Source organism: Acromyrmex echinatior, chromosome 12 (genome assembly GCF_024713525.1).
Source record: "Acromyrmex echinatior isolate Ae372 chromosome 12, ASM2471352v2, whole genome shotgun sequence".
In the NCBI taxonomy this organism is placed as follows: Eukaryota; Metazoa; Arthropoda; class Insecta; order Hymenoptera; family Formicidae; genus Acromyrmex; species Acromyrmex echinatior.
This window is the reverse complement of record NC_141863.1, coordinates 5832737-5846313: the sequence shown is the minus strand read 5'-3', so window position 1 is coordinate 5846313 and position 13577 is coordinate 5832737. Positions and strand designations below refer to the sequence as shown.

At 35.1% G+C, this 13577-nt stretch overlaps 2 protein-coding genes and 1 long non-coding RNA gene across 5 annotated transcripts; 1 reads left to right on the top strand and 2 right to left on the bottom strand.

Annotated features, from left to right (window-relative positions):
* Window positions 1-1059: 1059 nt before the first annotated feature.
* LOC147907773 (uncharacterized) lies at window positions 1060-2145 on the bottom strand. Its single transcript, XR_015546985.1, has 2 exons — window positions 2022-2145; window positions 1060-1964 (listed from the first exon to the last, which is right to left on the bottom strand). It is a non-coding gene; the product is annotated as an uncharacterized LOC147907773 (long non-coding RNA).
* On the top strand, window positions 1726-5444 carry Bcs1 (mitochondrial chaperone BCS1). 3 transcript variants are annotated; one of them, XM_011062043.2, is made up of 8 exons: window positions 1726-1879; window positions 2682-3069; window positions 3183-3374; window positions 3620-3759; window positions 3833-4027; window positions 4620-4853; window positions 4933-5103; window positions 5177-5444. In XM_011062043.2, exons 2-8 carry the CDS (start codon window positions 2939-2941, stop codon window positions 5389-5391), a joined length of 1278 nt encoding a protein of 425 aa, XP_011060345.1. In that variant the 5' UTR covers window positions 1726-1879; window positions 2682-2938; the 3' UTR covers window positions 5392-5444. The 3 variants fall into 3 exon arrangements, with proteins under 3 accessions (XP_011060345.1, XP_087268149.1, XP_011060344.1); XM_087412023.1 differs by lacking the exon at window positions 1726-1879 and adding an exon at window positions 1961-2207; XM_011062042.2 differs by lacking the exon at window positions 1726-1879 and adding an exon at window positions 1961-2216.
* An 84-nt stretch (window positions 5445-5528) lies between these two features.
* On the bottom strand, window positions 5529-12243 carry LOC105149551 (uncharacterized). The gene is made up of 7 exons (XM_011062046.2): window positions 10844-12243; window positions 9705-9973; window positions 8797-9286; window positions 8178-8717; window positions 7748-7998; window positions 7334-7584; window positions 5529-7244 (listed from the first exon to the last, which is right to left on the bottom strand). The coding sequence occupies exons 1-7, from the start codon at window positions 10955-10957 to the stop codon at window positions 6946-6948; spliced, it is 2214 nt and encodes a 737-aa protein (XP_011060348.1). The 5' UTR covers window positions 10958-12243; the 3' UTR covers window positions 5529-6945.
* Between the last annotated feature and the right edge of the window lie 1334 nt (window positions 12244-13577).

Here is a 13577-nt window from a genome sequence, read left to right as displayed (position 1 = left end):
TATTTTATTTATATTACATATATTATTATTATATAAAATATAAATGGACTAATATATGAAACATTAATTGTTACAATTTATTTCGTAGAAATAAGAAATTCGTTAAATAAAAAATAACATCGATTTGAATGTATCAACTTCCCTCGATCATGCCGTTATGAAATGAAATAAATTCTATTTTTTAATGATATGTAATATAATTACATTTTTTCTGCACTTCTCGCTATCATTTTTTCAATAATGCATTACTCCTGGAGGAGTGCCGATTCAGAGAGATCATCCCCAAAATATATTAAATTATAGACACTGGAATTATCGGCACTGGAATGTTGTTTCTGGCAGTGCTCCGCATTATTTGCGACATGTATTTGAATGTAGGGATTACGTGAAGAATCAAAAGTTACTTTTCACTTTTTAGCAAATTGATCCAAAAATATCCTATGGAATATTATATAGAAGATTTTCATATCCATGTTTCTTCAATCATAATTTAATGTTTGTTCCTGCATCATCATGTATTGCAATTAAGATATAGTAGAATTCTACCATGTTTCGTACTCATTCCACGAACAGCTTCCGACTGAATCCACTCCACTCGCCCTTGATTCTCTTTGCTATTCTATGTATGTGTATGCTATGATATTGGTATGTATAATATAGCGCTCGCAAGTGTAACTTAGTTCCATTATCAATGGATGTGATGTCTATCACTTTGTAATTAAGCGATTAATTAAATTAAGTGATTATTTAAATTAATTGTCGAAATTATATATTGTGCCTATGTTAAGATTTATGATATTTTTATTAAAATTTTAGCAATTTTAGCATAACTTTAATTCTTCGCCTTTAAATAGAATTTATCAAATTTGGACATCAAATTAATAATGCAAATAATCCTTCAGTTCTCGGAAGTATTTGTTTTCATGATTCCTATATAAGAATAGAATATAGATGAGTATTTTGGATCCTCTATAGACGTAGAGGATCGGTAGGATAGTCTGATATTAATAAAAAGAAGTATTTCTTGTCCCTAATCTGGTAAATTAGAACAGGTCAACATTTTGATTTAATCATCAAAATCTTTATTCAATAGTTTCAATACAGGCTCAGATACAAAAATAATAATAAAACTGTGTTTCAATATAATAGGTCTCGCAGAGGTTAAACTCCGCAGGCTAGAATTAGAGGCAATAACAAAAAAAAGTCTGAAAAAACAGACTTCTCTTAAAAAACAGACTTGGAGTATTCATATGGCTACCATGAATACGTCCATTGTCAAAAAAAAAAACAAAAATGTAAATAAACTAAATTAATCAATAAAATAACTTATTATAACTTAAGGTATATTGACTTAAAATAATTAATTTATACAAATAGTAAATACTAACTTAATAAAACCATAACAGTTATTGCTCGTGTTGCGATATTCATGAAATACTGAATGTCTAGTTCATATCTATACTATTTCAGTATTACGCGAATATCGGAACAAAGCTAATTGAAAATAATACTTTTCTAGTCCATAGAATTAAGAGTAAATACTCTACTTACCAGACTTACTATGTTGAAAGTTGAAAGCAGTTTGAGATCTGTTATCAGGAGCCATTGGACAGGAAGCGCTCAATAGATATTATTCTTATTCAACCAGTAACATTGACTACTTTTTTGCGTTCAGCATACGCAACAGTTTTGCTGTTCAAAAATTTTTATGACTGTCTAGTCTAAAAATCGACTCGAAATGCACTCAACATCTCGCAACACGTTTATTTAACGGTCGCCATCATGATGGAAGAAGAAAGATGAGTCACTACCATTATTCACCATGGTGAAGGAAATCATGGAGAAACTGGAGGACCACCATGATGGAAGAGATACCACAGTTGGTACCATCAGCTCGATTATTATCATAGTCGGTATTTGCGCAGATAAATTGATGAGTGATTGCAGATAAATTCGTGGAATTACTGAAAGATAAAAAGCTTTAAAGTCTTCGCGACATCCGCGAGAGATCAATTTCTCACTTGGTCGTCGTTCGCGGAAGAACGTGACAGCTTTTATTCGTGTATATATGTATATAATATTGCAGTGTACTCCTATGCGTTAAGCGTTTTCCTTTCGCTCTCGTTCTCCACTACACGTAAAAGACCGCGACTTGCAGTGCCGTGCCCTCGACAATTTTTGCGCGATATGCGAATTTGTCTGAATATGTAATATTGGTAATTATACAGTTTAGCAGAATCATCTCAAAAATCAATAAAATTAGACTTATTTGATGTGTTTTTGAATGAAATGAAAGAATCTAACATCAGAAATAAACATCGCTCTGCCCCACGAACCGAGATATTAAGCGTTATAGTTGGAGACTTTAGAGGTTAAGATACTTGTCCTCCCGTGTATTTGATACATCCGCTATGTATTTTATATTACGCAAATTCACTGCTTTAAGCACACAATTTTTTTCCATTAGCAGAGAATTTGTTTTTAAAGCAATGAATTTGTATAAAGCAGAACGTATAAGTAATGCTATATCGAATCAGAATGAGAGGTATTTAATCTCTAAAATCTCTAACTTTAAAACTTAATAACTCTATTCACAAGGCCGACCGTCGCATTTTTTTTGCCAGATTCTTTCATTTTGAGTGAAAACGCGTCGAATGAATATATTTTTATTAAAATTTTAGATAGAGAGGCTATTCTAAATAATTTTATCCAAGGCGTTATATACTTCGTAGAAGAAAGATTGAAGACGTAACTTTACTATCCAGTGAAGCAACATATTTTCATACTTCAACTCATATTGTATTTGTTTACATAATTCTATAATGATTTTTCTAATTAGAGGACCGAATGAATAAGTTTCCAACAGAGAGAGATTGTTAATTATTGTTAATTCTCATTTGTAATACATTTTTATGTTACTATCTGTGTAAATTGCATCATGACGCTTGTCGAATACGTACAAGCTCTGTCTGATAATCCTTACTTCGGTGCTGGCTTTGGTTTATTTGGCCTTGGAGCTGGAGCTGCCTTGTTGAGGAAAGGCGTTCAGGTTGGAGCTGTATTATTTAGGTACAATTATAAACACTTGCTTTAGTTATAAACACAGCAAACTTTTCATAATATTTATTGTATTTGTTATGTACAGTTTGTTTATTTAATTTAATATGTTACTTTTTTATTAGACGACATTATATGATCACTCTGGAAGTTCCATGCCGCGATAAGAGTTATCAGTGGCTTCTACAATGGATCACGTACAAAGGCGCACGAAAGACACAACACCTCTCTGTGGAAACCAGCTTCGAACAGAGGGAGACTGGTCATGTAAAAACCAAATACGACTTTATTCCTAGCATAGGAACTCACTTTTTCAGGTCAGGATATGACCAAATTTTTCAAATGCTGATACTTTCTGCTAAAAAATAAAATTTAGTGACACAAGTCGACATAAACATCATTCTATTTTTCTTGATATTCAAATGCATTGAATAACGAAGATATTATAATAGTTTCATCAAATGAAAAGCACTCTACATTAATTTATTTTAAATTAATTTATTTCAAACTAAAGCTATTTCTCCGACTTGACTATCTTCAATATCTTTCCTAATTTCTACAGATATAAAGGCAACTGGATAAAGGTAGAAAGAACTAGGGAGCAACAGACTTTAGACTTACATATGGGCATACCATGGGAAACTGTGCAGTTGACGGCGTTTGGCAAAGACAGGAGCATATACTTTAATATTCTCGAAGAAGGTTGAGTTGTTAAAATATTTACAGACACATTACGTAACATCAGAAAATCAGAGGCAATTCTTAATTCGTATAGCCAGACAAATGGCTTTGAAAGAACACGAAGGAAAGACTATAATGTATGTTGCCATGGGGAGTGAATGGCGACAATTTGGACATGCCAGAAAGAGAAGACCGCTGGAATCGGTGGTCCTAGATACCGGTGTCTCCGAGAAGATATTAAACGATTGTCGAGAATTCATCAATAATCCGTCGTGGTACAGTGAAAGAGGTATCAAATTTAATAGCATGTTCAGTTCAGCCATTTGCATTACAGTAGATTAGATAGTGCACACTAAAAGCAACTAGATGAAATTAATGAAGTTAATGTAAAAGTATATAAAAATATTTTAAATATCCAATAATGGTATTGTTTTGTTATTTAATGCTAGAAGTAAGAGCGGTTATTATCGACCATTTCTATTTTTTAGTTTAATAATATTCTTGTGTAAAAGATAGGATTCTAAAGTTTTTAATTTTTAATTAATTATGTCTTTTATACTAACAAAATAATTTTTCATTATTTTCTTTGTTTTCATAATAATTTATTCGCTTGTTCTTTTTAGTGAATAAGAAACGGTAATTCTAGTGTTAATATATATATATATATATATATATATATATATATATATATAATATATATAATATATAATTTCAAAATTAATTATGCAACTGCATTTAGATATTTTATGTAAAGTAGTCTTTATGCATATTGATTTCGTGTTCTACTTTCTGCTCTTAAACACAAAACGTCCATAGCAGATCGAAAAAACGATGCTGCATGCATATATTTTTCCAAAAATTAAGAACTACAATCTTTCTAGGGATACCATATCGCCGGGGCTACTTGTTACATGGACCTCCGGGATGTGGCAAGTCCTCGTATATTACCGCGTTGGCCGGGGAATTGGAACGCGGCATTTGTGTTTTAAATTTATCTGAAAGAGGTCTGACGGATGATAGACTGAATCACTTATTAGCAGTAGCACCACAACAAACGATCATCCTGCTGGAGGATATCGATGCCGCTTTTACCAGTAGAGAAGATTCTAAAGAAGGTAGAGACAACTTTTATGAAGTACAAAACAAGATATTAGAACAATAAATAAATTAGTCATATTTTGCTTTCAACTTCAGTTAAGGCAGCGTACGACGGTCTCAATAGAGTAACGTTCAGTGGTCTATTAAACTGTTTGGATGGTGTGGCTTCTACAGAAGCTAGAATATTATTTATGACGACTAATTATTTGGATAGATTAGACCCTGCGCTCGTTAGACCAGGCAGAGTCGATGTAAAAGAATATATCGGTACGTATAGAAAAATAACAGACTAGAGATATAATTAACTAACTTAAATAATTATTTCGATGGTATCTTTCAGGATGGTGCAGTACAAATCAGGTTGAGCAAATGTTTTTAAGATTTTACAAGGAACCGGACAAGGATTCTGGTGTACTTGCAAAGGAATTTGCGAACAGCGTTATGTCCTTCAAGAAAGACGTCAGTCCGGCACAGATTCAGGGATACTTCATGTTCCACAAAAGTAACCCCAACGCGGTCGTAAATAACATTTCACAAATCTGGGAACTCACGTGATAAAAAGTAAAATTATAGTTATAATTCGAAATAAAGCTACATGTGATCATGCAGTTGATTAGATTAATGTTCTCTTTCTGCACAGAAAAGTACATTTATATTATTCTCAAAGAAAAAAAATCAGTTTACAGTATGGATAATGAGTCTAGTAATTATTTTTATTTTCCTTTATAAAACAAATACAAAACGGGATGGAGATCTCAATGGAAGTAGCTGAAAATATTTCTATTAATCGTGTAATATGTACAATACGTGATGATATTATCGTTGACGTAATGTCATGTATTGTAAAATACAACGGGTCACATTCTCACTCGATATGAGTACGTAATACTCTATTATTTAATATCAATACATGAAGGAAGATGAACATTTGAAATACCAACGAAATTTATCTACATATCTCACACATTTTTCGTGTAACTAGTGCACTACTTTGCATTTGTACCACCGGTAATTGTATGCGGACGAATATCAATGCTGCTTTGTTTCAAAAAAATTATATAACAAATACAATCTTTAATTGGATGCTGCATTAAAAGAAAAAATTGTGTATATGAAACGATATAAAACTTATGATAATGTAATGGTATCATAAAAAATTCATTAAAAAATTTGTGTACGAATATCATAGAGAAAAGGAGTTTGCACATTGGATGTATTTTGACAGCCTGCTTAAAATTGATTTGCTACACTTTTCTAATTGAAACGTGCCAATTTGTACTATAGTTTTAAAGTAGATTCATATATATTAATTAAATATAGAATATATACTATGTAAAATCATTTATATATAACTCTCACAAAAAAAGGATCGAATAGGAGTTATATATCGAAAATAGATCTATCACTGGATTCGTTCAGAAGTTTCTTGAATTTTCTATTTTACATAACTATTATTAAGTAGTTTGTATGCCAAATCAGCCGATATTTGTGTAAATTCATTTGATATTCAGATCATGTTTTCTTTCAGCTGTTAAAGATATTTACAACATAAATGTTAAAACCCTTCAATTGAAGTTTGATCGCATTGTATAAAAATCAATTTTTAATATACAATAATTTAATTATGACTGCACATTATTTAAAGAGACGATATTTAGCAAAATAAACGTGATGTACGTCTTTGCTCTACTTGCTCTATACGATTCTATATGTACATATTATAGTCTTCATGTTGATTTAAATTGGTCTAAATGCTGTATGGTATTATAAAAGTTTCTCTTTAAAGTCAATAATTTTTTCTTAGATATAACAATAAAATTATCGAGTTTTCTTCTTGCACATGCATAGACGTATCTTCTAATATTGCAATTTATGTATAAATTAAATCGCGTACATAAAAGTCGTAATGTTAAAATATTTATCTTAATCGTATTAACAAAATCTCTGCATCACTGATTCTCAAATGTTTTCAATTGTCAGAATCCTTTTCATAAAAACATAATTTTACGATGCTCTAATAAATGACGGAGTTTGTTCAAATACAATTAAACTTTTCAATTTTCAATTTTTTTTCCTACATATGCGGTTCAGATTGTCATACTGATGTGTCTAAAAACTCCAAATATACGGCTCGTAATTTAGAGGGTCTGTTTGCTCCATGTGACTGGCGTGACTACTGCCGCCGACCATGCACGATGGATAGGCGACACCGGAATTGCTCGGGCCCGACACAGGTGGAACTATCGGTGCCATTCTGCAGTCCGGTCTCTGTTGCATTATTGGACCCATCGACATCAGTTGTGGTGCTGATGGTGGCGGAGGTGGTTGCGGTTGCGGCAGTGCGGGAGGTGGTGCGGCAATATTATGCACCGGTTGCATTATGTTAGGACCCGAAACATAATTTCCCACTAAAAAGTGATTTAAAGAAATTATTATAGTTTTTTTTCTCATATGTGTATATTATTAGAAAATATTATTATTATTACTCAACACTTACTGTTTCCAGGATTATGGAACGGTAATGGAGGTTGTTCCTGTATTATGTTTGCCGGAGGTGAATTTGCTTTTGGTGGTGGCGGCGGCTCGTTACTCTTCTTTTTCCGCATGATACGTTTTTGACTGTTATTCATTATCTGATTACGTTTCTTATCACTACTCTTCTTCTTTTTTTCTCCCGGCATTTTCGGTTTGTTAGGACGATTACCACTTGGCTGCCACAAATGGACTGTGTGAACTGCATTGCCTTCGCTAAAAAAAAAATACATAACATTTTGTTTTTATGTTACAAAAAATGTTTCGCAATTAGAATACGTTTTAATTATAGAAATATATTTCTCAACAAATTCAATCTCTTTTTAGAAGTTCCTAAAGAACATTTCAAAAGAAAAATTATACAGATAATTTGTCTAACCCTTGCTTTTTGCCCAACTTCCAGCTGTGTATCCCAGCTTTGTGAAGCCTCTCTCTAATTGTATCCACGCTGCATTTAAGACCTAGTGCAGGTGCTACATATTTAGCGGCGGTGAGAGGATGCTGAGTAGCCATCGCGACGATGGCCTCGTCTTGTTCCTTAGTAGTAATTCTACGTCGACCCTTTCGTTCCTTCGTTTGTACATTGCCTTCCTTATGCCAACGTTCTAACCATCTTTTAACAGTACGTTCCTGATTAATTCAAAATCACGTCCATGTAAATCTTTTGTGTTAACTTTCTTGAGTTTGTAATACAACTTTCATAACTATTCACATATAATCTAGAGATTTACAATAGATGAGATGTACAATATATGAATTATGTCTAGGTTAATTTAAAATCTAGTAAGAGCAATATATTTTCGACATACCGATCTATCGATCGCCAGCGCAATGGACAAGGTGGACAGTCCAGCCTCGGACATTCCGATCATACGATTCCTGATTTCAACGCTAGTCTCTAACGTTCCCTTCGCTTTGCCGCCTTTCTTCGTTTTCTTCTGCCGTTCCGATTTCTGGCCTTTGTGTGACGATTTCTTATTCTGTTGACATTCGCAGGATGACTCGCTATTAGAACGACTGATTCTTAAAACGAATGAATCGCCAGAACTGCACGTGTCCGATCCTACGTTCTCGTTCGTCTGCTCGGGACTAGGACGTCTGCCGGACTGCAAGTGCTGATGTTGTTGTTGAATCTGATGCTCCACGGTCAGTCGCTGCTGATCGAGACTGTGATGATGAGACTGAGTATTCTGCTGATGCGATTGCTCCTGCAGTCGCGTCTGTACTTGTGCCTGCACGTGCTGCTGAGCCTGTTGCGCGTGATGTTGCTGCTGTTCCTGCTGTGTGTGCAGCTCTTGCAGTTGCGTCGGCGGCGGTGGATGCTCGTGAGGCAAGGGATTTGGTTGTCCCTGTAGGTAATATACAAGCATTATATTATACATGCATATTGTCTTAAAAATAATTCTCTCTTAGTAATAAAAAATGAACCTGTGGATAATGATGACTTCCTTGTACCAAATCCAACGGCCAATTTTGTACCATGTTCAATCCTGGATGTTGATAGATGGGCTGCGGTTGTTGCACTAGACTTAACGCGTTGCCAAACTCTGTCTGACTTGTGGATACAGAGGGTTGCATTTCGGTGACTTGAGGAGCGGAAGGCAGTGGAGGAAGATTTTGCTGAGGAAACACGAATTCTTGTTGTTGTTGTTGTTGTTGTTGTTGCTGCTGCTGCTGCTGCTGCTGCTGTTGTTGTTGTTGCTGTTGTTGCTCAGTGTTTTGATTCTGCTTTAGACTTTCCGTTGGTGCACCATCGTCCACGTACACCTCTCGAGATCTTACTTTTTTCGATGGATTCTTCTTTTTAACCGTAACATTCCTCTCAGACTTGTTCGAGTCTTTGGGAGTTTTCTTTTTACCTAATTGGGTGCCGGTCGGTCGCCATACCGCCTGTTGAATCGCTGCGCCGTCTGCATCACTAGAAAATTAATCCCATAATCAGAGAACAGATACTAAAATTATTATTTAGAACTATTCTTATAAACAGAATGCTTGCTTTTTCATATTTAAAATCTGAGAGATTCTACTTAAACAATTTCGAATTGAAATAAGGTCTGTACGCTTGTTATAATCTTTATACCAAGTATAAACTGAAGGACAAAAGTAGAAACCCATTGAACTTGATGTCTTTAATGTATTTCTAAACGTATTATTATTACATGTTTTAAGATTGCAAGACAATGACTGTTCTTTTCAATTGAAACCTTTGTAAACATTTTTTTTCTCCAACATGGAAAAAAAAGGAAAAAGATGAACCTTGCAAAAAGATTAATTAAAAAGAATAGAGACCTAATATTTAAAAAAATCTAAACTAGAATGTACTTAAAAATATTAACCCCAATGGAATCCTTTGCATGTATTTGCGCGAGGGGCTCCAATTGTGGATTCCAGCTTTGTGCAGCCTTTCTCTCACGGTATCCACAGAACAGGTGAGACCTAACGCAGGAAGCACTGCCTTCGCCGCCGTTATGGGCGTTTGAGTGGCTAAACGAATTATTGCTTCGTCTTGTTCTACAGTAGTGGCTCTCTTGCGTCCGCAACGCTCCCGTGTCTCTACCGTGCCTTCCTTGTCGAATCTATTCAGCCATCTCTTCACTGTACGTTGCTGAAAACAATTAAGATGTTAACAAGTGTATTCTTATTAGGCAGTGTCGTGAACATTCAACAAAGCCACAATACATTAAGATTCCAAATTAAGGAATACTGTCCACTTCTATCAATGTCAAATAAGTTTTTATTTAAATAAGATTTAATTTATCGCTCTCTATCTTCTTCTAGTGAACAGTAAAATTGGATCACTTCGTAGAATGACTAATACCAATTTCTACCAATGTAGATTAACTTAAATCTCGGTTCAACTTACTTTTTGTCTTTTTCTAATCTTTAGAATTAAAAAAATACGAAGAGTAAGTTGAACTGAGATTAAAGTTAATCTACGTTGGTGGAAATGGATATAATTGATGCAGATTAACTTTAATTTCGGTTCAACTTATTCTTAAAAAAACAAAAAATAAGCCAAACTGAGATTATTTTTATATATTTTCTTTCAGTTCTAAAAATAAAAAAACCATATCTTTTTCTAATTCTTAGAAAACTAGAAGAAGATAAGTTAAACCTAGTTTAAAGCTAATTTACATTAATAGAATTAAACCAATTATATATGTAGATTAATTTTAATTTTAATCTCAGTTTAATTTACTTTATCTTCTAAAAATTAGAAAGATCGTATCTTTTGAAATACTTATAACTAGAAGAAGATAAATTGAGCTGAAATTAAAACTAATCTACATTGATAGAAATGAACCAATATAGATTAACTTTAATCTTGGTTCAATTTACTTTTCATCATTTTTTAATTCATAGAACAAGAAAAACATTATCAAATCGAGATTAAAACTGATCTATTAATACAATTTCTATCTATGATATAATGTTTATCTATAATTTCATAGAAATAAACATAAGATTTATTTACCGAGCAATTGACCGCGGCGGCGATCTCTCGCAGGCCGAGACCGGCCTCGTACATTCCCACCATCCGATTCCTCAATTCGGGAGTCGTCTCGTGGACGCCTCTCGTCTTGCCCATCTTCCTCGTCTTCGGAAACGACGGGGATTTAAATCGCACGCGACGTGTGACGTACGCGAAAGGACGCGAATCACGTGACGAGAGGCGACCACCGATCGTCGCCTTCAAATCTCTTTCTCTCCTTCTTTCTCTCTCAAAGTTCGGCTTCGCGATCACTCGCGGGCATCCTGAAAGGATCCGGTTATCGCGGAATCGATTAACTCAACGGCGAGTGTCGTCGTCGTTCCCGGATCATCGACATCGTCGAGCATCGTCGGACAGCGTCTCGACGTCCGGATCCTCGTGTCGTTTTCTTTCACCCGCAGATGCGGGCACGTTGCTCCCACATCGGTCACCACCGTTTGCCAAACGTCGCGCCGGATTCTCTTCGGCCTCTTTGGCTCTTTCTCGCCGAAACGTGCGACTCTCCTTTTCTCACCGCTCCGCTCCTCACCACTCCGTTCCGCTCCGCGCCGCAGCCAGACGAAGGGATATACCCAGCGGGAGGGACACGCGTCCGCGGTCAATACAACTGCCGCCGAGTACAGTCCGTCGAAATTCTTTTGTCCCTCGGCCAACGTCGCGACGTCCGAGACGCGCGCGAAATGAGCGACGTGGCCGCGTCGCCGAGACGCAGATCGCGCGTAATCCAGATTCCTGATCGTCCCCGTGGCTCGCCGAACTTTCGGTTCTTCAGGTTCCTGGAGAGTCTCATCGATGATTGTCGCGCGTCGTCAATCGGAGTCCTGCGGACTGTACCGCGCCATCGTCGGTACAGTCCGCGGCGATCAACGCGAGCGACAGGTGTGCCGTTCGAAATTGCATTTCGAGCTCCCTGATGTTTCGACCTGGCGAAATTCGACAGGGCGATTGGCGCACGATATGTACCTAGTATCCCTCGTTTTATAAATAAATTAACCACGTGGCAAATTCGCGACGCGAGTCGCACGGCAATACTTGTCCTGGCCGCGGTCAATACTTGACCCGCGGACTGTACGCGGGAAAAGTACAGTCGGTGGGAATGGTTGGGATACCGAATCGAAGTAAATCGCGTCGTGTCTCATCGATTTATTCCAACATGATGCGATTTAATTTGATAAATGTTTAATGCAATCTAAACATTCGCATAATATGCCCTTCGGTTTGATCTTGTTTTTATACGACCGATCCGTTGATTGCATTATACGGAGTACGGTAATGTATGAGAGATATGCCTTTTGCGACATTTACGTCGCGTGGTCAATAATTTCACGGGCGACTGTACCGGAGAGAAGTGAGGTTATTCAGAACCCGCGTTCGGATACGCTCGCGCACCTCCGCTGGAATTGTATTGACCCAGAAAACGCACGTGTCAGCCGTGTTTTCACAGGGAGTGCGTTTTTTTTTTATTTTTACAACGCTAGCGAGCATTATTTATCCTTGTTTTTAACATTTGATAAACAATAAAAGGAGAACGAATAAGAGAGAACAATGGCTGCGCATGTAAGACGATGACTGCGCGCCACGTGAAAAGATTCATCATCATCTGCATTTCCTGGCTCCGAGCATTTTTAGGGGTCAGATCGTCAGATACAAGCTGCGGTCGATTTGGACGCTCACGCGCTTTAAGCGCTTGTAATCATTCCTTTATCGTTCATTAGACGTAAAATAAGCATAGAAGTACTGAAAAGCGCTGAAAGCGTCCAAATCCACCGTAATCACAATAAAATGAAAGGAATAAACAGATTCAACTTATTAGAAATCAGATACATCAGAATACATGGTTTCTGGTTAAGTTAAAATTTATCAGATAGCATACATCATACACAGAATACTTATGATATATATTTATTACTATTCATGTTTTGAAATGTTATATAAATATTTTAGACATATTTTATATAAAGTTTATTATTTGAAATATTATTAAAATATAGACTAAATATTTTATATAATATTTATGATGAATATATGTAAATATTTATAGTAACTATTTTTTATTAAAAATATACTTATTAAATTATACTTTCATAATATTTACTACAACATTTATAATTATTTCGTAATATTTAAAATAAATGTTTATGATCTGTGAAATCTACGATCACAAAAATATTTATAAAATATTTTTAATAAGTCTTATAAATATTTATAAATATTTTGTTAACATTTTATAAATATTACATTTTATAAATTGTATACTGTTGTCTGGGATAGAGAGTTCAAAAAGAATCCAGTCGTATATTATCAGTTCTGAGTTTATTTTCGGATGCAAAAGTATTGTTTTCTGAAAAGTTCTAAAAAGAATTCTTTTTGCATCTGAACTCAAATTTGATGACATACTTACGACTGAATTCTTTTTGAACTATCTATGCTATCTGTTATTTCTATTGTTTGAGCCTTTATTTTCAGCGCCCGAAATTATACGTCCAAGACAAGCTATTATCGGCATCTAACTTCGAATCAGAATTCCATTTAATTTTTGTATTTATATTATAATAAAGTAAAATGTATTTTATGTATTACATTAAAGTGATGTATCTTACGAGCATATTATTTTAATTCTCTTTTTGTAAAACCTAATTTTCATAATTTCCTCCAAGATACGCAATATGTATACCTGCAGATGCAACATATGTACTCGTAGAGAGTACAATATGAT